Below are 25,400 nucleotides of genomic sequence, written 5' to 3' on the forward strand. Positions count from 1 at the left end.
TTATGCACCTTGACTAAGTCTTCCCTCAAGGAATCTCCAGTGTCAATCTACGTTAAAAACAGCGTAGATGGGCTCTCCTCATAACTACAATTCCATATCAACATCCCTGTAAATCTGGAGACACAAGAGTGCAGACGTTGGAATCTGGAGCAACAGAGTACTGAAGGAACTTTGGGGGAGTTGGGACAGTCAGCATTTGTGGAGGCAGGATGGTTGAGACCCTGCATTCTTGACTGAGAGTGTAGAGGGGAGATAACCAGTATAAAGAGGTGAGAAAGGGAGGAGTGAGTCAGGGCTGGTAGATGATAGGTGGATCCAGGTGAGGAGGGGGATGATGGCCAGGTGGGGGGAGGTGGAGATAGTACTCCTTTACTCTCTTTCCTTTCCTCTCTCCTGATTCACCCAGGTTCTCTCACCCCTTATTCCAATCATGCAGTTTTGATGCTCTCCACCAAGTTGTTCCATCTGCCCATCATCCTTCCCTCATCTGGTTCTACTTATCACCTTCCTTACTTATCAGATTCCAGCATCTGCAGCTTCTTGTGTCTCCACCTATCACCTTCCAGCCTCTGTGTCAACTTCCATGCCCCCTGCAACCTGGCTCCATCTATCCCTTTTCCTCTCTCTCATCCTTCTCTACCTATCACCCACCAGCCTCTAGTTCTTGTGTAGCTCGTGTTTCATACAGTTTTAGCAGACCTCTGCATTCTTTTATTGTATGTTTCAGCCAGTAAAGTATACTGCACACATTTAGTCACCTCATCCACCTTCCTTCTACATTACAGTATCTGAGGTATTTCTAAGTCTCCTGTTCCTCTATACTCCTGCAATGGTGTATTCTCTTGCCTTGTTTACTTTCCCAAAAATGCATTGCTTAATCCTTCAATGGATTGTATCTTTTTTCCCTCTCTGTTCACCTCATCACAAGATTAATAACATTAAAAATGATCGTGGAATATCTACACTGCACTGCACTGGGCAGGCACAGTAGTGTAGCGGTTAATGTAATGCTATAACAGTACCAGCGACCTGGCTTCAAATCCGGCCACTGTCTGTAAGGAATTTGTACGTTCTCCCCATGTCTGTGTGGGTTTCCTCCGGGTGCTCTGGTTTCCTCCCACATTCCAAAAGATGTACGGGTTAGGAAACTGTGGGCATGCTATGTTGGTGCCGGAAGCATAGCAACAATTGCGGGCTGCCCCCAGAACACTCTACACAAAAAATGCATTTCACTGTGTGATTCGATGTACATGTGACTAATAAAGATATCTTAAATCTTCCAGGAAAAGTAAGTCCTTCCTTCGTCATAGCAACCAAATCTGCACTCAGTGGGCTAGGCAGCATTGATGAAGGGAAATGGACAGTTGACATTTTGGGTCAAGACCCTTCATTTGGCAGGGCAGAGTCAGGCAACTTTACCGAGCATCCACGGTGTTTTTATGACAATAGGATTCAGATTCCTATTATTCTGACTTTGGAAGAAAAATGTTCCCTCAGCTCTCCTCTACTCTTACCATTTAACTTAATTCTATGTTCCCTGGTTATTGCTGTCGCTGCTAAAGGAAGTAACTGTTTTCTATTCATCTTGTACACTGTTTAATACTTCTTGATTAAAACTCCTCAGTGATGTGTTGTCCAAAGGTCATCTTGGGATCATGCCTTAAATCTGTTTCTGATTCAAATGGTTGCCAGGCTGAGGAAAGGAATTGGTTGCAGGGAAATGGCATCTATGATAGGGAGAGAGACAATAGCTTTGGTCTTTTCAATATTGAAAGGACATTTGGATGTCCTACCATGGGAGTTTAATGAATTTAATGATTGAGAAATACTTCACTACTCAGTCTTAAAACCCCATGTTATGCTCGCTAGTGGAGTGTGCAGACTGATGTAGCATGCAGTTAGCCAGTGAAGCTTGTGATCAGAACCTGGTCACTTTCAATCATTCTCCTCTAGCCCATGGAATATTGCTCAACTACCAGAAATCTTCCCAATTAAGGCAATACATTTTCATGAACTTTAATTCAGCACATATTGAAATGTACAATTTTAGAGTACTATTGAAAGTATCTTGACTGGTTGCATCATGGCCTGGTATGGCAATTTCAATGCACAGGAATGCAAGAGGCCGCAGACAGTAGTGGACACAGCCCAGTCTATGACAGGCACAGCCCTCCCCACCATCGACAGCATCTACAAGAGGTGCTGCCTCAAGAAGATAGCATCTATCATCAAGGATCCCCACCATCTGGGACATGCCCTCTTCTTGCTACCATTGGGCAGGAGGTACAGAAGCCTTAAGTCCCACACTACCAGGTTCAGGAACAGCTACTTTCCTACAACCCTCAGGTTCTTGAATCTACCTGTACAACCCTAATTCTACCTCAGCAAAGGAATTCTATGGACCACCTCTTGCACTACCATGGACTTGTCTCTGATTTTGACTTTTTTTTTGCATTAAGGTCTTGTATTTACACAGTTTATTTTTTCACTGTATGGTGTAATTTTATGTATAATTTAAAATTGGTTTTATTATTGTCAAATGTACTGAGGTACAGTGAAAACTTTGATTTGCATGCCATTCATCCAGATTATTTCATCACATCAGTGTATTGAGGTAGTACAAGGAAGACAATAACCAGAATGCTGAATAAAGTGTTACAGTTACAGAGAATGTATATATAAATATATTCTGTGTGTTGTTTGAACCTACGTACTTGTGATGCTGCTACAAGCAAGATCTTCATGTACTGTATCTCACTTGTGCACATGACAATAAACTTGACTTGATTACCTGGGTACTAAATTAGTTCTCAAATAATACTAATTACTTTGCAGTACTCAACCCATTTTACTGCATTCTTTCAAGCCCTTCCAGACAGCCATACAGCCATAACAACATTGTTAGAACAGGCACACAGCCAATTCTGCCACAGTACAGACACAAGAGACACAAGGTGCTAGAATCTGGAGTCACAATCTGCTGGGGGAACTCAGTAGGTCGAGCAGCATCTGTGGGGGGTGGGGAGGGGGGGGGGGAGAGAAGGAATTGTTGACATTTTCAATGTCAAAAATGTGCATCAGGACTGCCCACAGTGATTGGTGTGATTGATCAAATAGTCTCTTGTCATAGGTGGATGGAGAAAGATGTTGGCCAAGGCACTTGGGGAATGCTCTGCACCTCTTAGCTTAGACTCATGGGATATTTTATGTCTACTTGAAGACATGGACAGACCCTGGATTTAGTGTCTCAACTGAAGTGACATTCCTGGGACAGCACTCCCTCAGGCACTGAAGCAAAAATTTAGATTAAGCATTAAAAGCTAGAAAATATGAATTCATAATATTCTGAAAGAAGGAATGGTTTCCACTGAGCCTAGATGACACCAATTGTGTTTCATAAGGAGATAATTCCTCTTGGATGACCCGAATTACATTTAACCTTCTATGTCAAAGATGACTTAATAGCCACATATTTGGAGGTTCGAAATTCAACCAGTCTTTACAAATGTAACCCCACAATTGCAGTTATTCTGAAACTATATGTATTGAGAACTCAGGTGATACAGTAAAATTAAAACCACAACAGCAAAACAGAATATAGATTGTACACAGGTGTATGAATGATTCATGAACCATAACAGGGGCTCTTTGGAAACGTCTAATATAAAGAGCAATCAGAATTCATAGCATCATGAAAAGATGAGACTAGATGGACAGACCATCACAAGAGGACACCCCGAATCATTCAGTACCAGAGATCTTCATTTCTAGCCCTACCCATTTCCACTAAATGACCTATTAAATTTACAGACATCCATACTCAAAGCAAGTGCCCCAAGAGCTTTTACTCATAGCTTAGCCCTTGCTGATGAATTTGAAGTATCTGGAGCCTGATGGTCATTTCATTTCAGCTTCATCCATTATGACAGCTATCTGTACTGGGTAAGAGAAAAGAAACATTTATATGGCATCCATTCATAACCTTGGGATGTCACAGCACATGTTATGGAAAATAAGGTGTGTCTTATGAAGTGTGGACTTACTCAATAAGACACAGGAGGCCATTCAGCCCATTGAGTCCATTACAGCTCCCAGCTCAGCAATCCCACCAGTCTCTTTTCCTTCCTTATTCCCTGGAACATTCTCTCTCAAATGCCCATTACCTCCCCTTTTGCAACTTACTTACAATGGGGTAATTTACAGGAGCAATTAACTTACCAGCACATCTTTGGGATGTGGGACTTGCTTTAAGAAGACCACTATCATCCTGGTACCTAAGAAAAACAAGGTAACGTGCCTTAATGACCCAGTGGCTCTGACATCCATCATCACGAAGTGCTTCGAGAGGCTGGTCATGACACACATTAACTCCAGCCTCCCAGATAACCTGGACCCAATGCAATTCGCCTCCTACCGAAAGAGGTCTATGGCGGATGCCACCTCCCTGGCCCTACACTCATCTCTGGAGCATCTGGACAGTAAAGACACCTACCTTAGACCATTGTTTATTGACTACAGCTTCACCTTCAACACTATAATTCCAAGCAAACTTATCGCCAAACTCCTAGAGCTGGGATTCAACACCTCCCTTTGCAACTGGATCCTTCACTTCCTGACCAACAGACCACAATCAGTAAGGATAGGCAGCATCACCTCCGCCACGATTATTCTCAATACTGGTGCCCCACAAGGCTGCATCCTCAGCCCCCTACTGTACTCCCTATACACACATGACTGCTTGGCCAGATTCTGCTGTAACACCACTTTAACTTTGTGGATAGTACCACCATAGTGGGCTGTATCTCCAATAATGATGAGTCTGAGTACAGGAAGGAGAAAGATAGCCTAGTGACATGGTGTCATGACAACAACCTTTCCCTCAATGTCAGCAAAACAAAAGAGCTGGTCATTGACTTCAGGAAGGGGGGCAGTGCATATGTTCCTGTTTACATCAACTGTGCTGAGGTTGAGAGGGTTGAGAGCTTCAAGTTCCTAGGAGTGAACGTCACCAATAGCCTGTCCTAGTCTAACCATGTTGACACCATGGCCAAGAAAGCTCACCAGTGCCTCTACTTCCTCAGGAGGCGAAATAAATTTGGCATGTCCCTTTTGACCCCACCAATTTTTTTAGAAAGCATCCTATCCGGATGTGTCATGGCTTGGTATGGCAACTGTGACCACAGAGAATTGTGGACACAGCTCAGCGCATCATGGAAACCAGCCTCCCCTGCATAGACTCTGTCTACATTTTTCACTGCCTTAGTAAAGCAACCAACATAATCAAAGACCCCACCCACCCCAGCCATTCTCTCTTCTCCCCCCCTCCCATTGCCTGAAATGCCTGAAAGCATGTACCAACAGGCTCAAGGACAGCTTCTATCCTGCTGTTATAAGAATATTGAATGGTTCCCTAGTATAGTAAGATGGATCTTGACCTCACAATCTACCTTGTTATGGCCTTGCACCTTATTATCTACCTGCACTGCACATTCTCTGTAACTGTAACACTTTATTCTGCATTGTTATTTTAGGTTGTACTACCTCAATGCACTGTTGTAATGAAATGATCTGTATGGACGGTATGCAAGACAATTTTTTTTAATGTACCTCAGTACATGTAACAATAATAAACCAATTTACCAATTTGGGAGGAAACTGAAGCACCTTGTGGAAACCTAAGCAGTCTGAGGGAGAACTCCACACAGATAGCACAGGAGTGGTGAGGAAACATCTATTACACCACTGTGCTCACTACTGTGAAGTCAGAAGTAGGACAACCAAGTTGCCCACAGCTAGAACCTACAAACAGCAGCATGCTAGATGTGTCAGTTCACAGGTAAATGAGAAATAGAGGTAAGAAAGCATAGAGGATAATGAGATGCCAGACTTGAGATGTTATCAGCGGAATTTATTTAGACAGAGATGGCTGACAATACTATTAATGGGATTTGGTTGTTGTAGTCAGTGGGAGGGCAGAACAAACAGCCAAGAAGTTCTTCGCTGGAAAGCAAGATGCTTAAAATGTGGCTCACTCATAGCATCATTCCTGTGTGATCACCAGCTGTGATGTTTAAGCAATGGCAGTCATAGAATCAAACTGTGCAGAGAGAGACCATGCAGCCCATCATGCCTATTCCATCCCTTTGAAGGAAATATATTCAAGAATCCACAGTCCCTTGAGCTTACCATATGATCCTGATTTTTTTTTCCTTCAAGCAGCATCATTTCCATTTGTTATTCCCTCCAGGTAGTAACAAGTCTATACATTAAATATTAAATGTATAGGACTGGCAGAAAAAAATGGACAAAATGTGTAAAGAACAGAATGTGAATTAAAAACTGTTTGTCTCTTAGTTAGACCAGAGTGTAAGAAAGCCAATGTAAAATTTGCCAGCTGCAATTATTGGTGTGATTGTTTATTGTTATCTCATTTGCTCTCACTGTGGGTGAAAAGAAAGAGCAAAACCTGGGTAGTTCAAAATTTCAGAGACAAAATTCACCAGCCCAAGCTGGAAGTTCAGGCTAATTGGGAATTCACCCAGGTTGTAATCATTGTGAACAGGCTCAGCAGAGGTAGGCCAGAACCAAAAGCATACCTGGAAATTGCCAAAGTCAAGCCAGGTAGCCCAGATTAATCCAGGTAAAAACTTAGAACCATAGAACCATAGAACAATACAGCACAATACAGGCCCTTCAGCCCACCATGTTGTGCGACCTTCAAACCACACCTAAGACTATCTAACCCCTTCCTCCCACATATCCCTCTATCTTAAATTCCTCCATATGCTTATCTAACAATCTCTTGAACTTGACCAATGTATCAGCCTCCACCACCACCCCAGGCAGCGCATTCCATGCACTAACTACTCTCTGGGTGAAAAACTTCCCTCTGACGTCCCCCTTGAACTTCCCACCCATTACCTTAAAGCCATGCCCTCTTGTATTAAGCATTGGTTCCCTGGGAAAGAGGCACTGGCTGTCCACTCCATCTATTCCTCTTAATAATTTGTATACCTCCATCATGTCTCCTCTCATCCTCCTTCTCTCCAATGAGTAAAGTCCTAGCTCCTTTAGTCTCTCCTCATAATCCATACTCTCTAATCCAGGCAGCATCCTGGTAAATCTCCTCTGCACCCTTTCCAACGCCTCCACATCCTTCCTATAATGAGGCGACCAGAACTGGACACAGTACTCTTTAAGTGTGGTCTAACCAGAGTTTTGTAAAGCTGCATCATTACTTCGCGGCTCTTAAACTCGACCCCACGACTTATGAAAGCTAACATCGCATAAGCTTTCTTAACTACCTTATCCACCTGTGTGGCAACTTTCAGTGATCTGTGGATATGAACCCCTAGATCTCTCTGTTCCTCTACACTGCCCAGAATCCTGCCATTTACCTTGTATTCTGCCTTGGAGTTTGTCCTTCCAAAGTGTACCACCTCACACTTCTCCCAATTGAACTCCATTTGCCACTTGTCAGCCCAGCTCTGCATCCTATCAATATCCCTCTGTAAGCTTCGACTGCCCTCCACATTATCCACAACACCACCGACCTTTGTGTCATCTGCAAACTTGCTAACCCACCCTTCCACCCCCTCATCTAAGTCATTAATAAATATCACAAAGAGTAGAGGTCCCAGAACCGATCTCTATGGGACACCACGAGTCACAGCCCTCCAATCCGAATGCACTCCCTCCACCACAACCCTCTGCTTTCTACAGGCAAGCCAATTCTGAATCCACATGGCCAAGCCTCCCCGGATACCTTGGCCTCTGACCTTCTGAAGAAGCCTACCATGCGGAACCTTGTCAAACACCTTACTAAAATCCATGTACACCACATCCACTGCACTACCCTCATCAATCTTCCTGGTCACTTCCTCAAAGAACCCTATCAGGCTTGTGAGGCAAGATCTTCCCTTCATAAATCCATGCTGGCTGTCCCTAATCAGTCCATGATTCTCTAATTGATCATAGATCCTATCTCTTAGAATCCTTTCTGACAGCTTACCCACCACAGACATAAGGATCCCTGGTCTGTAATTCCCTGGACTATCCCTACTACCTTTTTTGAGTAAGGGGACAACATGTGCCACCCTCCAATCCTCCGGTACCATCCCCGTGGACAATGAGGACTCAAAGATCCTAGCCAACGGTTCAGCAATCTCCTCCCTCACCTCCCAAAGCAGCCTGGGGAATATTCCGTCAGGCCCCAGGGACTTACCTGTCCTAATATTTTCTAACAGCTCCAACACATCCTCTCTCTTGATATCAACATGTTCTAGAACATTACCCTCACCAACACTATCCTCAGTGTCATCAAGACCCCTCTCCTTGGTGAATACTGAAGAGGAGTATTCATTGAGAACCTCACCCACTTCTACAGCTTTCAGGCACAGCTTCCCACCTTTGCCTCTAATTGGTTCTACCTTTACTCTAAGCCATCCTTCTGCTCTTCACGTACGAGTTAAAAGCCTTGGGATTCTCCTTAACCCTACTTGCCAAAGCCTTTTCATGTCCCCTTCTTGCTCTCCTCAGCCCCTTCTTAAGTTCCTTCCTTGCTACTCTATATTCCTCACGAGCCCTATCTGATCCTTGCTGCTTACACCTTATGTATGCTGCCTTCTTCTTCCTAACTAGTTGTTCCACCTCTCTTGTCAGCCATGGTTCCTTCACCCTGCCATTCCTTGTCTGCCTCACCGGGACAAATTTATTCCTAACATCCTGCAAGAGATCGCTGAACAACGACCACATCTCCATAGTACATTTCCCTTCAAAAATGTCATCCCAATTTATGCTCTCAAGTTCTAGCCTTATAGCCTCATAATTCGCCTTTCCCCAATTAAATATCTTCCTGTCCTCTTTGCCCCTATCCTTGTCCATGACAATGCTAAAGGTTATGGAGCAGTGGTCACTGTCCCCCAAATGCTCACCCACCGATAGATCCGTTCATTACATAAAACTAGATCTAATATGGCATTCCCTCTAGTCGGCCTGTGAACATACTGTGACAGGAATCCGTCCTAGACACACTTAACAAACTCCGCCCCGTCTAAACCTTTGGCACTAAGCAAGTGCCAATCAATATTTGGGAAGTTGAAGTCTCCCACTATAATAACCCTGTTATTTTTGCATCTTTCCAAAATCTGCCTCCCAATCCACTCCTCAGTATCCCTACTGCTACCGGGGGGCCTATAGAATACTCCCAGTAGAGTAACTGCTCCTTTCTTGTTCTTAACTTCCACCCATACTGACTCTAGAGAAAATCCCTCTACATTATCCACCCTTTCTGCAGCTGCAATAGTGTCCCTGACCAGTATTGCCACCCCTCCTCCTCTTCTCCCCCCCTCCCTAGCCCTTTTAAAACACTGAAAACCAGGAATATTCAATATCCATTCCTGCCCTGGTGTCAGCCATGCCTCTGTAATAGCCACAATATCGTAGTCCCATGTACTTATCCAAGCTGTCAGTTCATCTCCCTTATTCCTGATGCTTCTTGCATTTAAGTAAATGCACTTTAGCCCATCCACCTTACTACTTTTATAGCCTGTACTCTGCTTCTCCTTCCTCAAACCCTCTCTACCTGTTAGATCTGACTTTTTCCCATCCCCTTCTTCCTCTGACCTACTCCTCCGGTTCCCTTCCCCCTCACAAACTAGTTTAAACCCTCCCGAACCACACTAGCAAACCTGCCTGCAAGGATATTGGCCCCCCTCAGGTTCAGGTGTAACTCGTCCTCTCTGTACAGCTCCCACCTTCCCCTGAAGAGATCCCAATGATCCAAAAATCTAAAACCTTCCCTCCTGCACCAACTTCTCAGCCACACATTTATTTGCCATCTCCTCCTATTCATACCTTCACTTATCGCATGGCACTGGCAGCAATCCCGAGATTGCTACCCTTGAGGTCCTGTTCTTCAGCCTTCTGCCTAGCTCCCTAAACTCACTTTTCAGGACCTCATCCCTCTTCCTACCTATGTCGTTGGTACCAACATGAACCACAACTTCTGGCTGTTCTCCCTCCCGCTCAAGAATCCTGTGGACCCGATCAGTGACATCCCGGACCCTGGCACCTGGGAGGCAACATACCATCCGGGATTCATGCTCACTACCACAGAACCTCCTATCTGTTTCCCTGACTATCAAGTCCCCTATCACTACTGTCTTCCTCTTCTCCTCCTTTCCCTTAGTTTGAGCTCTGGCAAGAATTGGGTTCTGTGTAATGAAATGGATGTCCACTTGTCTGGAAATAATTGTGCATGCAGTGTACATCAGACACAAACAGGTAATATTCACCCATGTTCACCCATTAGATTGAGACAGCATAGAAAGAAATTATTCAATGCTTGTGCTGGCAGGAGCTATTGAATTAGCACCCCCCCCCCCCCCCACTTCCATGTCTTTTCCATGTCTTCAATTTTTTTTTTCATTTTCAAGTATAAATCCAATTCTTTTTTTAAACATATTGTTTAATCTATTTCCATCACCTTCTCAGGCAGAGCATTCTCAATTATAATGTTCTGTTCTGCTTTTCCAGTTTCCTTGTGAGAAGCTCCTTGCAGCTCTCCCCAGCCACAGTAATGTCTGCAGGACAGGAACTTTTTACAGCAAATTTATAAGTTATTTAAGAAATCTGAAAAAACTTTACAAGGAAGTTTAGTGAAAATGACATTAATAATAATTTTGAGGTCACTTGTTCAAATCAGAACTAAATAATTTCTCCTGGTTTCTGTTTGTTTAAATATTTTTATATAAACAATTTTAAAATAGAAACAAACTCCTTTGCTACCAATTGTACAGTTAATGTACTTTTACAGATAGCTTCTCTCTGAGAACGATTACTAGGCAATGTTACCATTTTAGGGAATATCTCAATTCACCTTGTTCTGTCCTTAGTTTTTTTAAATTTTTGGTTCATTTCAAGGACTTCTTAAAATATTTTGTTAGTATTCAGCAATACCAGTTCATTTTGGTTATTAAATGCATCAGTGAAGTGATACTTCAACATTGGGTGAGCCATGAGCCATGTATGAATGTGTTGAGAGCTTTTCCAAGCAATGTTGCTAGAGGGAAGGAATTGTGTGCAGCAAAAAAATGAGCTGCTGGAGGAGCTCAATGGGTCAGGCAGCATCTGTGGAGGGAAACGGGCAGATGATGTTTTGGGTCGAGACCCTTCATCTGGATTGATAGAGGGGAGATGGACAGTGTAAAGAGGTGAGGAGAAGGGTGGCAAGTGATAGTGGAATTGAGGTGAGGAGGGGTTGATTGGCAGATGAAGCCTGGTGGGGGAGGGAAGGGTGGATGTAGTGGCAGAGGCTGGGAGGTGATTAGCAGCGACAACAAAGGGCTGCTGATTATGGAATCTGGTAAGAAAGGAAGGTGAAGAGTGGAATAAGATGAAGGAGGGATGGTGGGCAGATGGGAACAATGGGATGAGGGGATAGGGGACCCAGTGGGAGGAGTGTGTGGGTGATGGAAAAGAAACTGGGTGATAGCGGTCTGTGTGTGTGTGTGTGTGTGTGGGGGGGGGGGGGTGTTGGAAAGAAGGGTGTGAGTGAAAGGACCTGGGTAGATCAGAAAGAGAGAGAAAGGGACAGAGGGGGAGCAAGTCCTCTGAAATTGGAGAATTTAATGTTCAAGCCATTGGGGTGTAGACCATCCAGGCAGAATATGAGCTTCTCTAGTTTGAGTGTGGCCTCACCCAGAAATTGTATACTTGTACAAATTTCATGTTGACCACTATAGTTTTTCTTTTAGATCAGACTTCTCAGCACAGAGTGTGCACAGAACAGGGTACCTACAGCTAGATTGCCATGTATTTCAGGCACTTCAAGTGCAATGTCTTTATTTTTAATTACTTGCCTATGCTAGTGTTGTGTCATGAATCATTTTCAAAACCTCTGGCAAATGCTTGATAAAGCTGGAGTGTGTGTGGCAGAGTTCTTGTGCAGGGGCTCTAGTGCAATACAGCTCATCGAGGGGTCCACTTGTTTCATTCAATGTGAATTCATGAATCATATCTTTGTGGTGACTCACCTTACCGGTATCAAACCTGCTCCCGAGATTGTGAGCGTCGTCAGAGGTCCTGACCCAAGATGGCGCAGGGCCCTCCTTCTTCTCCATCGTTGGGCTAGGAATGCCCGCGCGCGGGAAGGTCAGGTGACCCGCGTGTGACGTCAGAGTGGGAACTGAAGCGCGGGAAGAGTTTTGGTATTAAAAGGTGCACCGCGCCCCTGTCGAGCAATCGACTTCTGACTCCAAGCAACAGACTCCGTGTCTATATTCTATGTTTTTGGGCCCGTGATGTCTGCGCAACAAGAGGTACAGGCAGTAGCCCTTAAACTACCCACCTTTTGGACCCTCCGGCCACGTGTCTGGTTCGACCAGGCTGAGGCCCAGTTTCAGATTCGCCAGATCACCAGGGACGACACCAAGTACTACTACGTGGTGAGCACCCTCGACCAAGACACCGCAGCCCAGGTTGAGGACTTCATCCAGGCGCCCCCGGAGGAGGAGAAGTATGATAAGTTCAAGACCCTCCTTCTTGAGACTTTCGGCCTTTCCCGATGTGAACAGGCCTCCCGCCTCCTCCACCTCGATGGTTTGGGTGACAGATGCCCCCTGCACTCATGAACGAGACGTTGGCCCTGGCAGATGGCCATAAACCCTGCCTGATGTTCGAACAGGCCTTTCTAGAGCAGTTACCAGACGACATCCACCTGCTCCTGGTGGATGCTGACTTCAGCGACCCCTGGAAGGTGGCTGCCCCTGCTGATGTCCTTTGGCAGGCGAAGGAGAGCGGGGCGTCTGTCGAGCGCATTGCCATGCCACATACCCAGTGGCCCTGCAGGCCAGACCCGGTAATCGACCGCACCCCACCCGCCACCAGGTCTGAGACACTGACCGACCAATGGTGTTTCTACCACAAGCGGTGGGGTGCAGACACCTGCAGGTGCCGGCCACCATGCAGGTTTCCGGGAAATGCCAGGGCCAGCCGCCACTAATGGCTACGGCAGCTGGCCACCCGGGTAGCCTCTTGCATGTGTGGGACAGGCGTTCTGGCCGTCGTTTCCTGGTAGATACCGTGGCTGAGGTCAGCGTCATGCCTCCCAACAGCCACGTGACTCGCAACCGCATACCAGGACCCACCCTCAGAGCCGCCAACGGCAGTGCCATCCGGACATTTGGCGCCCATTCGGTGCAACTCCAGTTCGGCACCAGCAACTTTACCTGGAAATTCACCCGGGCCGCCGTTGCACAACCACTCCTCGGGGCAGATTTCCTTCGCACCAACAGTCTGCTGGTTGACCTGCAGGGTAAGCGTTTGGTACTTGCCAGGACCTTCCAAACGTTCTCATTGGGTGAGGCCAAGCTACCGGCCCCACACCTCGACTTCATCACCATGTCGACCAATGAGTTCGCCAGGGTCCTGGCAGAGTTCCCGTCTGTACTAAAAACCCAGTTCTCCACCACCTTGCCCAAGCACGGCGTCCAGCATCACATCCCCACCCAGGGCCCACCCCTCCACGCCCGCGCCCGATGGCTACCCCCGGACAAGCTCCGCCTCGTGAAGGAGGAATTCAAGAAGATGGAGGAGTTGGGGATCATCCGCAGGTCCCACAGCCCATGGGCCTCTCTGCTACACATGGTCCCCAAGGCAGCCGGAGGCTGGCGACCCTGTGGCAATTACCGATGCCTGAACAACATAACTACCCCGGACCGGTACCCCGTGCCGCATATTCAGGACTTCACTGCCAAACTGCACAGACGGTCCATTTTTTCCAAGGTCGACCTCGTCCACGGCTATCACCAGATCCCGGTGCATCCGGATGACATTCCAAGGACGGTGCTGATCACACCTTTCGGCCTCTTGAATTCGTCCAGATGCCCTTTGGCCTCAAGAACGCTGCTCAGTCCTTCCAACGACTGATGGACACGGTCGGGTGCGACCTTGACTTCGTCTTCATATACCTCAATGACATCTTGATCACCAGCAGCAGCCGCCAGGAACATCTCACGCACCTCCGTCAACTCTGTTCTTGCCTGAGGGATTTCGGCCTGATCATCAACCCAGCCAAATGCTATTTCGGGCTCGAGACAATCAATTTCCCGGGTCATCGGATTGAAAACATGGTGCCTCGCCCCTGCCTGCAAAGGTCGACACCATCCGCCACTTTGCCAGACCCACCTCCATCAAGGGCCTGAAGGAATTTCTCGGTATGGTAAACTTTTATCACCGGTTCATACTATCCATGGCTCGCATCATGTGCCCGTTGTTTGCTCTCCTGTCGGGCAGAAGCAAGGACATTGTTTGGTCAGAGGAGGCTGACACCGCGTTCGTCAAAACCAAGCAGGCCTTGGCGGACGTGGTCATGTTGGTGCATCCTCGTATGGACGTCCCGACTGCCCTCACAGTCGGAGGTGTTCTAGAGCAGCTCATCGAAGGGTGTCGGCAACCGCTGGGGTTCTTCAGCAGACACCTTCGACCACCAGAGCTCAAATATAGCGCCTTCGACCGCGAGCTGTTGGCATTGTACCTGGCCATCAGACACTTCCGATACTCCTTGGAGGGCAGGCCGTTTACAGCTTTCACCCACCACAAGCCGTTGACCTTCACTTTCAACAAGGTCTCAGATCCCTGGTCAGCACGGCAGCAGCGGCACTTGTTGTACATCTCGGAGCACATCAATGACGTCCGCCATCTGTCCGGGAAAAAAAATGGGGTCGCGGATGCACTTTCAAGGCTCACCATCCAAGTTTTGTCCCAGGGGGTGGATTTCAGCTCCTTGGCGGAGGCATAACAAACAGACATGGAGATGCCCAGCTATGGCACTGCAGTCTCGGGCCTGCAACTGCAAAACCTACTGGTAGGCTCCGGTGAGCGCGCCCTGCTCTGCAACATCTCCACCGGTAAACGCCGCCCCATCGTTCCAGCTGCCTGGCATCGACGGGTGTTTGATTCCATCCACGGTCTGGCACACCCATCCATCCGGACTACAGTCTGGATAGTGTCCGACAAGTTCATCTGGCATGACCTGTGTAAACAGGTTTCCGAATGGGCCCGGTCCTGCACACACTGCCAAACCTTGAAAGTACAACAGCAAGTCAAGGCCCCTCTGCAGGCCTTCCAACCTACCCGCCGGAGGTTCGACCATATCCATGTCGACCTTGTTGGTCCCCTCCCAGTCTCCCGAGGAGCGCGGTACCTCCTCACGATTGTCGACCGCTTTACCTGCTGGCCCGAAGCCATTCCCCTCATGGACACCTCCACCCAGTCCTGCACACGGGCCCTTTTGTCACCTTGGGTGGCCTGTTTCAGTGTCCCAGCCCATATCACCTCAGACAGGGGAGCTCAATTCACCTCCGGCCTGTGGTCTGCCGTCGCCGACTTGTGGGGTTCCCAGATCCACCTCACCACCGCCTATCATCCGCAATCCAATGGGCTGGTGGAGAGGTTCCATCGACACCTGAAGTCGGCACTCATGGCCCGCCTTAAGGGGCCCAACTGGGTGGATGAACTCCCCTGGGTCCTGCTGGGGATACGTACCGCGCCAAAAGAGGACCTGCATGCCTCGTCTGCGGAGATGGTCTACGGAATGCCCTTGGTCATCCCAGGCGAGTTCCTATCAGCCCCTTGGGGGCCAGAGGAAGAACCTGCTGCGACGCTCGACCGGCTGCACGAGCGGCTTGGCAACCTGGCCCCGATACCCACCTCGCGACACGGACAGGCCCCGACCCTTATGCCGATGTCCCTCCGAGACTGTAAGTTTGTCTTTGTCAGGAGGGGCGCGCACTGAACACTGCTGCAGTGGCCGTACGAAGGGCCATTCCGGGTCGTCAAGAACAATGGGTCTGTGTTTGTGCTGGACATTGGGGGGCGTGAGGAGGTTTTTACAATTGACCGGCTGAAGCTGCCTCACTTAGACCTGGACCAACCGGTAGTGGTCCAGCGAGCGCGACGCAGGGGCAGGCCACCCAAGTCATAGTTTATTTAATTCTGGCTTTCGCGATGGTATCACCGGTTCTGGGGGGGAGGGGCGGGTTATGTGGTGACTCACCTTACTGGTATCAAACCGGCTCCCGAGATAGCGAGCATCGTTGGAGGCCCCGACCCAAGATGGCGCGGGGCCCTCCTTCTTCTCCATCGTCGGGCTAGGAAAGCCAGCGCGTGGGAAGGTCAGGTGACCCGCGCGTGACATCAGCGCGGGAACTGAGGTGCAGGAAGAGTTTTGGTATTAAAAGGTGCACTGCGCCCTAGTCGAGCAATCGACTTCTGACTCCAAGCAACAGACTCCGTGTCTTTATTCTATTGTAGTGTAGCTAGCTGCTACATCCTCCTTTTCCTCGTGCAGCTTTTTCATTTTCATTACATTTTCTGCTGGAGATAACTATTGCTGCAGGAATTGTTGAGAATGGACCTCTTAAGACTGAGACACATGTAGGTTTTCTGAAATCTGACAGTTTTGTTAGTAACCAGAGAAATTAGAGAAATGACAATTCTGTAGACTAGGCTTTCAAGCCCTGGCTACGTCGTATTTTTAATGGTTTAACATCATTAGCCAAGTGATTACTGAGTTACATTAAATGAGTTATTCCAATTTAACCCAATGAGAAGAGGATTACAGAAAACACAGATGAAACCAGGTTTATCACCCCAACATGAAAACACAAATGATCAGAGTCCATCAAATTATACAAAATGAAGAAACAGGTGGAAGTTATATACTTCATTTTTTTTAGATGTCTCTAAATTACAGAAGAAACATCTCTGAAAGCTTAGGAAATGCACTCAGTCCCTAGGTGTGGACCTATTCAAACTCCACCCCCTCCCCAAAACAGCCTCCCCCAGCACCCAAACATTATACCATCCTCTGTCCTAAATCCTTATTGCACTGATTATAGTCCTGGATAATGTTTGTGTACTGCACAGATAGTTCATAATCCAGAGGTTAGGACAATCAATCCAGATACCTGAGTTTAAATCCCACCACAGCAACTGTGGTGACACAATAAATTCAGCAAATGCTGGAATCTGGACCAATACACACAGAGTGCAGGAGGAACTCAGCAGGTCACGCAGCATCTAAGGAGAGAAATAAACAGTGGACATTTCAGGCCAAGACCCTTCATCAGGACTGGAAAGGAAGTGGGCAGAAGCCAGAATAAGAAGGCAGGGAGAGGGGGAAGAGTTGTGGTATTTAAATTCAGTTAATAATCTGGAATTTGCAATAATAACAAGTGTTAGTAATCATGATCACAAAAACAAACTACCTTCATAAAAAACAATCCAGTTCACTAATGTCTTCAGGTAAGGATATTTGCTGTCCTTACCTAGTCTGGCTTATAAGTGACTTCAGACACACCCTTTGTGGTTAATTATTAAATATCCTGGCAGGCGTTCAATTGCATATCACTTCTGTGTTCAAATAGAGAAAGAATAAAACAGAGCAGGTCACTTGCCATCAACATAGAAACTGAATCTGGACAAAATGAAGTTGCTACCAGTCCAGTGGACCTTGCAAACATCTACACACTGATATCTAAATTGGGATTGACAATAGCCTGACATAGTCATGGAATCACACCTTACAGACAATAGGCCAAACTTAGTATTAATAACCAAGCTTCAAAACCTTGGCCTCTCTACTTCCCTCTGCAACTGGATCCTCGACTTCCTTATTGGGAGACCAGTGTCAGTGCAGATTGGTAATAACATCTCCTCCTCACTGACTATCAACACAGGTGCACCTCAAGGATGCGTGCTTAGCCCACTGTTCTGCTCTCTCTACACTCATAACTGTGTGGCTAGGCACAGCTCAAATGCCATCTATAAATTTGCCAATGACACCACTGTTTTTGGTAGAATCTCAGATGGCGATGAGGAGGCTTACAGAGTGAGATAGATCGGCTGGTTGAGTGGTGTCACAACAACAATCTCGCACCCAAAGTAAGACCAAGGAACTGATTGTCACCTTCAGGAAGGGGAAGTCGGGAGAGCACACCAGTCCTCATTGAGGGGTCAGTAGTGGAAAGGGTGAGCAGCTTCAAGTTCCTGGGCATCAAAGCAGCATTTGACCAAGTTTGGCATTAAGGCACACTGGTAAAATTGAAATCAATAGACATCAAGGGGACAACAGTCCAATGTTTGGAGTCACACCTCGCGCAAAGCTTGTGGTTATCAGAGTTTAATCATCCTATCACTGCAGGAATTCCTCAGACAGTGTTCTCGGCCCAAACACCTTTGTCAGCTTTATCAATGATCTTCCTTCAATCATCAGGTCAGAAGTGGGGATGCTCACTGATAATTGTCCAATATTGAACTCTATTCACAACTCCTCAGTAAATGAAGCAGCCCATGCTTTCATGCAGCAAGATCTAAACAACATTCAGGTATGGGCCGTTAAGTGGTAAGTAACGTTTGTTCCGCAAAATGGACAGGCAATGGCCACCTCCAACAACGGAGAGTCTAACAGCCAACTCTTTACATTTAATGACATTATCATCACTGAGATCCCACCATCAACATTCTGGGGGTCAGCATTAACTAGAAATATAAATAGACACATAAATACTGTGGCTACAAGAGCAAATCAGAGGCTGTGTATCCTGTAGTGAGTGACTCGCCATTTCACCTCTCAAAGCCTTCTTCAAGGCACTATCTCCAAGACACTACTCAGGAATGTGATGGAATACTCTACCCTTGCCTGAGTGAATGCGTTCCAACAAGATTCAAGAAACTCAACGCCATCCAGGACAAAGTAGTCTGTTTGTTTGGCATCCCCTCCACCACCATAAACATTCATTCCCTCCACTACATTTGCACAGTGGCCACAGGGTGTGCCATCTTCAAAATACATCGCAGTTATTCACTGAGGCTACTCCGACTGCAGCTCTCAAACTTGTGACTACACCAAAAAGTACAAGGGCAGCAGATGCACAAGAACACCACCACATGCAGATTCCCCTCCAAGCCAGATAGGGTCCTGATTTGTGAATATATCACTGGCCCTGCATTGCCACTGGGTCTAAACCCTAGAACTCCCCAGCACTGAGGAAGTGCCTTCGCCAGAAGGGCTGTGCTAGTTCCTGAAGTACTTCCAGATAAAATGAACTGCTGTGCTTATAGGCTTAGTATGTGACAATGCATCTGAACACCAAATGGAACTGATAGGTTGGGGAGTAGGAATAGAGTATGTAGGTGGTTGACTGATGTACCTAACCTCTGTTCAGCTTGAGCCTGCCCAGGTGAAGTAAATATAGTCACATAGCAACACAACACAAAATACGAATGGAATATAAAATATTCCAAGAAATTACTGATTATATGATGTAACAACAAAATACGATGCCCTAAAATGACCTTCCACTTATACAGTTTTAACTTCAACTCACATGTACTTCTCTCTAATTTTGATCCTGAACACAGATCATCATCTCATCAAAACACAAACTGCTGGAGGAACTCAGCGGGTCAAGCAGCAGGTTAAGGCAAAGGGGTAGTCGATGTTCCATGTTGAGACCCTGCATCAGGACTGAGAGTGCAGAGGGAAGACAGTCAATGTAAAGGGTTGAAAGGCAGGGGTGAGGCAGGGATGGCAGGCGATAGGTGGAACCACGTGAGGAGGGGGATGGAGCCAGGTGGGGGGGCGGGGGTGGGGGAGGGATTGAAGGGTGAGGTTGGGATACTGGAGGCTGATGGGTGAACCAAAATAGGTAGTGTGTGGGTTATAGGTAGATGAAACCAGGTAGGGGAGGAGATTGAAACTGGGTGACAGGTGGTGGGGAAAACCAGAGAGAGAAAGGAGCACAGGGGGTGTGGGTTACCTCAAATTGGAAAATTCACTGTTGATGTCAGTGGGTTGTAGACTACCCAGGTGGAATATGAGGTGTTGTTCTTTTAGTTTGCAGTTGGCCTCACTTGTCCCTAGACATCCTCCGTCACCACCATCCAGGGACCCAAACAGTCCTTCCTAATCAGACAGAGATTCACATGCACCTCCTCCAGCCTTGTCTACTATATTTGGTGCTTACGATGTGGCCTCCTCTACATTGGCGAGACACAGCATAGACTGCTTTGCAGAGCTCCTTCACTCTGTTCCCAATGGCCATACTGTTCCCAGATGCAAGCTACTTCAATTCACTTTCCCATTCCCACACTAACCTCGGCCTTCTCCACGGCCAGGGTGAGGCCAAACACAAACCAGTGGAGTAGCACCTCATATTTCACCTGGGTAGTTTAGAACCCAAATGGTATGATCACTGGTAACCCACACCCCCTGTGTTCCTTTCTCTCCCCTTCTGGTTTCCCACCCTTCACCCCACCATCCCCCACACCCCCAGTCATTTATTTTCATTCCCTTCCCCCATCTGGTTCCACCTGCCCCTCATCCCTCCCTGATCCAGTTCCACTTATCACTTTCCTTACTGATCAGATTTCAGCATCTTGTACACACTTATCTCCTCTCAGTCTCTGTCTCTATATTGCCCCTTCTCTTCCCCACTGCCCGCGCTATAGGTGCAACACCTGCCCCTACACCAGCTCCATCACCTCCCTCCAGAGACCCAAACAGTCCTTTCAGGTGAGACAGAGATTCACCTGCACCTCCCTTAATATCATCCACTGCATTCGGTGCTCCAAGTGTGGCCTCCTCTACATTGGTGAAATCAAACGCAGACTAGGTGACCGTTTTGCAGAACACCTGCACTCATCCATAACCACAGTCTGCATCTCCCCATGGCCAGTCACTTCAACTCCCCCTCCCACACTCTCACTGATATGACAGTCCTCGGCCTCCTCCACTGCCAGGAGAATTCCAAGCGCAAACTGGAGGAACGGCACCTCATTTTCCGTCTTGGAACCTTGTAGCCTCACGGCATGAACATTGAATTCTGCCACTTTAATTAACAGCAACACCTCTTTCCCGCCCCCCACCCCCACAACCATGCTTCTTCTTTTCTTCCCTTTCCTAGCCTATCTCTCTTTTTTCTACCACCCCCCTTTTTTCTCCTTACCTTTGACCCATCCCCTGATGGATCTGCTCTCCCCTCCTCCCCCGCACCTGCCTATCACTATCTCTTACCTGCATCTACCTATCACCACCTTGTTCCCACCCGCCTCCCCTCTTTTCTCCACCTATCACTGCTCTGTTTTTCCCTCCTATATATTGGGCTTCCCCTTTTCGTATCTTCAGTCCTGAAGAAGGGTCCTGACCCAAACTGTTGACCGCCTGTGTTTCTCCATGGATGCTGCCTGGCCTGCTGAGTTTCTCCAGCATCACAGTGCTTTTCATCTTCTTCCAGCATCTACAATCTTTTGTTTCTCCTCTTCTCCCCCCGGCACCATCTGCCCTCATCCCCCTCCTCACCTGGTTCCACCTTTCACCTGAAAGCCCCTGCCTCACCCCTCCTCCTGACCTCTTTATACTGGCTATCTCGCCTCTACACTCTCAGTCCTGGTTTCAGGGTCTCGGCCTGAAAGGTCAACTATCTCTTAGTCTCCACGGATGTTTAACCCACTGGGTTCCTCCAGCAGTTTGTTTTTTACTCCAGATTCCAAAATTTGCAATCTCTTGTGTCACCATCTCATCAGATGGGTAAAACTTAGAAATAAGAAAGGGGAAATCACTTTGCTGGGGTTATATTACAGGGTCCCCCAACATCTAGACTTGAAACGCCATGGTATTGAACACTAAGAACCTAATGTGGGTAAATAGGATTAGTGCAGATAGGTACAATGGGTGGCATGGACATGGTGGTCCAAAGGGCTTATTTCTGTGCTGAAGGACACTATGACACTCAAAGCTGCTCATTCTCTTCGGTACGGGCAACCACCTCTATAAATAGTTCCACTGCAGTTTGTCAAATTTTAAAAGTGCAAAAATCAACCCACGACAATTAATTGATGAGTCCCTCCTTTTTGATGCTACATCCCTGTCTCTATAAGTCCATATTGGTCTATGAATTGCTCAGTTTAATTAGGCCATGTCATCAGTTTTCACAGATAAATTGTTTTGAGGGGGGAGAACTATGCTATTGGCATCAGTGAAATTTCTTTACTCTATATCTGTTAACTTGAAAATTCTGCAGTCATACCACAGAAACTGTGGAAAAAATAGATTAAAATGTGTCATGTTTGTGTCTATATGAATGAATCCTTTCACAGATTCTTCAGCTTATAGTCACTTCTAAAAGTTTTTTTAAAATATCCAATTATTCCACATTGCACAAGATTTTTGCCTAATTTTATGTGAAGTTCCAACCATCTTGGTGTTGGTTTCCCTGAAGTTGAATGCCTTCCTTCTGCAGCCTGAGCTACGAGAATTCCATGCTGTGAAATCCATACCTTTGGCAAACTGAAATGAAATGTGACGATGCAGCACCCAGACCCTGTGATTTGATGGTCGCTCTGCTATACTGTGCATTTACAGCTACTGTACGAATGGATGGCTTCCAGTTATTCTGCCAACTTACTCTCATTGATTTTTTGCTTGTTGTTTAGGTGCAGCCATTAATGTGATAATTTCCTTGTAGTCTTTCACAAATTCTCGCAGAGGGTCCATGTATGGGTTCACGTGCACTTCCATCCATTCTTCCACGGTGTCAGGGAAATAAATCTTCTCCATCTGCTCACGGAACTTTCCCAAGTACTCCTCCCACTGAGTGTGAACTCTGAACACATTCAAAAGTTACATTTGTTACACTGCATAAATACTATTCAACAAGCACAAACAGACCCTGCACTAACTCAGACAGATTTAGCGCTGTCAAATTCTGTATACGTACATCAAGAGCATTCTATACATACATCAAGAGTAAGAGGATAACTAGGGAGCGGGTAGGACCACTTAAGGATAAAGGAGGGTACATGTGTGGAAGATGTGGGAGAGGTCCTAAATGAGTACTTTGCATCAGTATTTACCAAGGAGAAGGACATGTAGGATAGGGAGATCAGTGTGGAGCGTGCTAATATGCTTGGGCATTTCGAGATAAAGGTCTCTTAAAGACCATTAAGATGGGTAAGTCCCCAGGGCCTGATGGGATACACCCCAGGTTATTGAGAGAGGCAAGAAATGATATTGCTGGGGCCTAGACTTTATGTCCTCTCTAGCCACAGGCAAGGTCCTGGAGGACTGGCGAATAGTTAATGTTGTTCCATTATTCAAGAAGGGAAATAGGGATAATCCTGAAAACTATAGACTGGTGAGTCTCACGTCAGTGGTAGGGAAGTTACTGGAGAGGATTCTTAGGGATAGGATTTATGACCATTTGGAAAACCATGACCTAATTAGGGACAGTCAGCATGGCTTTGTGTGGGTCAAGTCATGTCTTACTAACTTGATTGAGTTTTCTGAGGAGGTGACAAAGGTGATTGATAAAGGTAGAGCTGTGGATGTTGTCTACATGGATTTTAGTAAGGCACTTGACAAGGTTCCTGTGCTGTACTGTTCTGTTCTATGTTCTATAAATTGAAATGATGAATCCTAAACTAACAGAATGTACTAACACATCCTGTGTTCTCATTTCAAGCTATCACAGTGGGTCATTGCCCAAACCCAAACCCAAACCACATAGACTATAGGATCTGAGAGCACAGTCCTAAAATAAAGGGACGTCCCTTTAAAATTGAGATGAGGAGGAATTTCTTCAGCCAGAGGGTGGTGAATCTGTGGAATTCGTTGCCACAAAGGGCCATGGAGGCCAAGTCATTGGGTGTATTTAAGGCAGAGATTGATAGGTTCTTGATTGGTGAGGGGGTTAAGGGTTATGGAGAGAAGGCAGGAGAATGGGGTTGAAAAGAAATTCAGGCATGATTCAATGGTGGAGCAGACTTGATGGGTTGAATGGCCTAATTCTGCTCCTATATCTTATGGTCTTATATCAATATCCTGTATTGTCTAATCCTGGCAGACTGTACAGTCCAAACCCAAGTTAACACCCTCCACTATTCAATGCCCAGTTAGTACAGGCCATAATGTTCAATCCCAAACTAACACAGGGAGAACTAGCACACCCTGGGTACCATCCAATATAGAGCTAATATGGCCTGTATTAATGCCCTGAACTCTCCAAATTCTGGCTAACACAGACGGTACAGCTGAATCCCAAAAACAAATGATACTAGTACACTTGTATTATCCAGTCCTGTTCTACCAAAGCCTTCACTGCCCAATCCTAGGCCAACACAGACTGTACTCATTGGATACATGACTGGAGGTGTTATCTGCTTCCCATACCCTGTCTCCAAACTCTTGCCATATTCATCCAAAATGTCCAAGCTTTTAATGCCCTAACATTCCAACAGGAAAGAGATTAGATGGTTTATGTCTAACAGTCGGTCTTTGTATCCCATTTTTGATCATTTTTTTAACTAATGAAAAAAAATCTAATATTAAAAGAAATTATCCATTTTTCATGCCTGAAGATTGGGTTTACATTTCCAGAGATTGCAGGCTAACTCTGAAGTGTTAGGAACCTTTGATTTAGGTCCAATATGAATAGTTGTTGTGAACTTACTGGATTATTTTGCTGCCAAATTGTTCCATGTTCCGAGGATTTCCAAACCGATATTTTCTGTGGTAATGGTTGAACCACCCTTCGATTTTGCTGCTTAAACAAAGCACAAAAATCAGATAAAATATAATGATTCAACCACTCATGGAAACCATTTAAACCTTGAGCAATGAGCAGTGACCTACAGCACCATGATGCTGTATCATTCATTTGTGGGAGTGAAAAAGACAGTGGCTGCAATAACGGACAGTGTAGTTAGAGGGAATAGATACTACTCTCTACTCTCTACAGCTACAAGCTCTCCAACTCTTCCGGAGCTTTAATTTCTCCAGCATGCACAACCTCATCTTCACCATGGACATCCAGTCCCCATACACCATTCCCCTCATGATGGCCTCATCGCCCTCTGCTACTTTCTTGACCAGAGACAGAACCAGTCCCCTTCCACTAACACTCTCCTCCGCCTGGCTGAACTTGTCCTCACTCTAAACACCTTCATTTTTGATTCCTCTCACTTTCTACAGACCAAAGGCGTAGCTACAGGCACTTGCATGGGCCCCAGCTATGCCTGCCTCTTCGTTGGCTACATTGAACAGTCTCCGTTTCCAGCCTACTCTGGCCCCATTCCTCAACTCTTTCTCTGCTATATCGATGAATGCATTGGTGCCACCTCTTGTACCCGTGCGGAACTTGACAGTTTCATAAATTTCACCCTGCTCTCCAAATCACTTGGATGATCTCTGACACCTCTCTCTCCTTCCTCAATCTTTCCATCTCCATCTCAGGAGATTCCTTATCCATCAATATCTTCTACAATCCCACTGACACCCACAGCTACCTTGATCACAGCTCCTCCCACTGTCTCTTGCAAGGATGCTATCCCTTTTTATC

At 46.5% G+C, this 25,400-nt stretch overlaps 1 protein-coding gene across 5 annotated transcripts in view; it reads right to left on the reverse strand.

Annotated features, from left to right (window-relative positions):
• Window positions 1-16,516: 16,516 nt before the first annotated feature.
• zgc:113333 (beta-N-acetylhexosaminidase) overlaps window positions 16,517-25,400 on the reverse strand; it is an 80,596-nt gene continuing 71,712 nt past the window's right edge. For 2 of the 5 annotated variants that reach the window (XM_052021617.1, XM_052021616.1), the window contains exons 13-14: window positions 24,513-24,602; window positions 20,994-22,667 (exon numbers count right to left, since the gene is read on the reverse strand). In XM_052021617.1, the coding sequence (XP_051877577.1) occupies window positions 22,472-22,667; window positions 24,513-24,602 (286 nt within the window). In that variant the 3' untranslated portion in view covers window positions 20,994-22,471. Of the gene's footprint in view, window positions 17,083-20,993; window positions 22,668-24,512; window positions 24,603-25,400 lie in introns of those variants that run through there. The other 3 variants (XM_052021615.1, XR_007956774.1, XM_052021614.1) reach the window with 3 other exon arrangements.

This window comes from Pristis pectinata, chromosome 8, assembly GCF_009764475.1.
Source record: "Pristis pectinata isolate sPriPec2 chromosome 8, sPriPec2.1.pri, whole genome shotgun sequence".
In the NCBI taxonomy this organism is placed as follows: Eukaryota; Metazoa; Chordata; class Chondrichthyes; order Rhinopristiformes; family Pristidae; genus Pristis; species Pristis pectinata.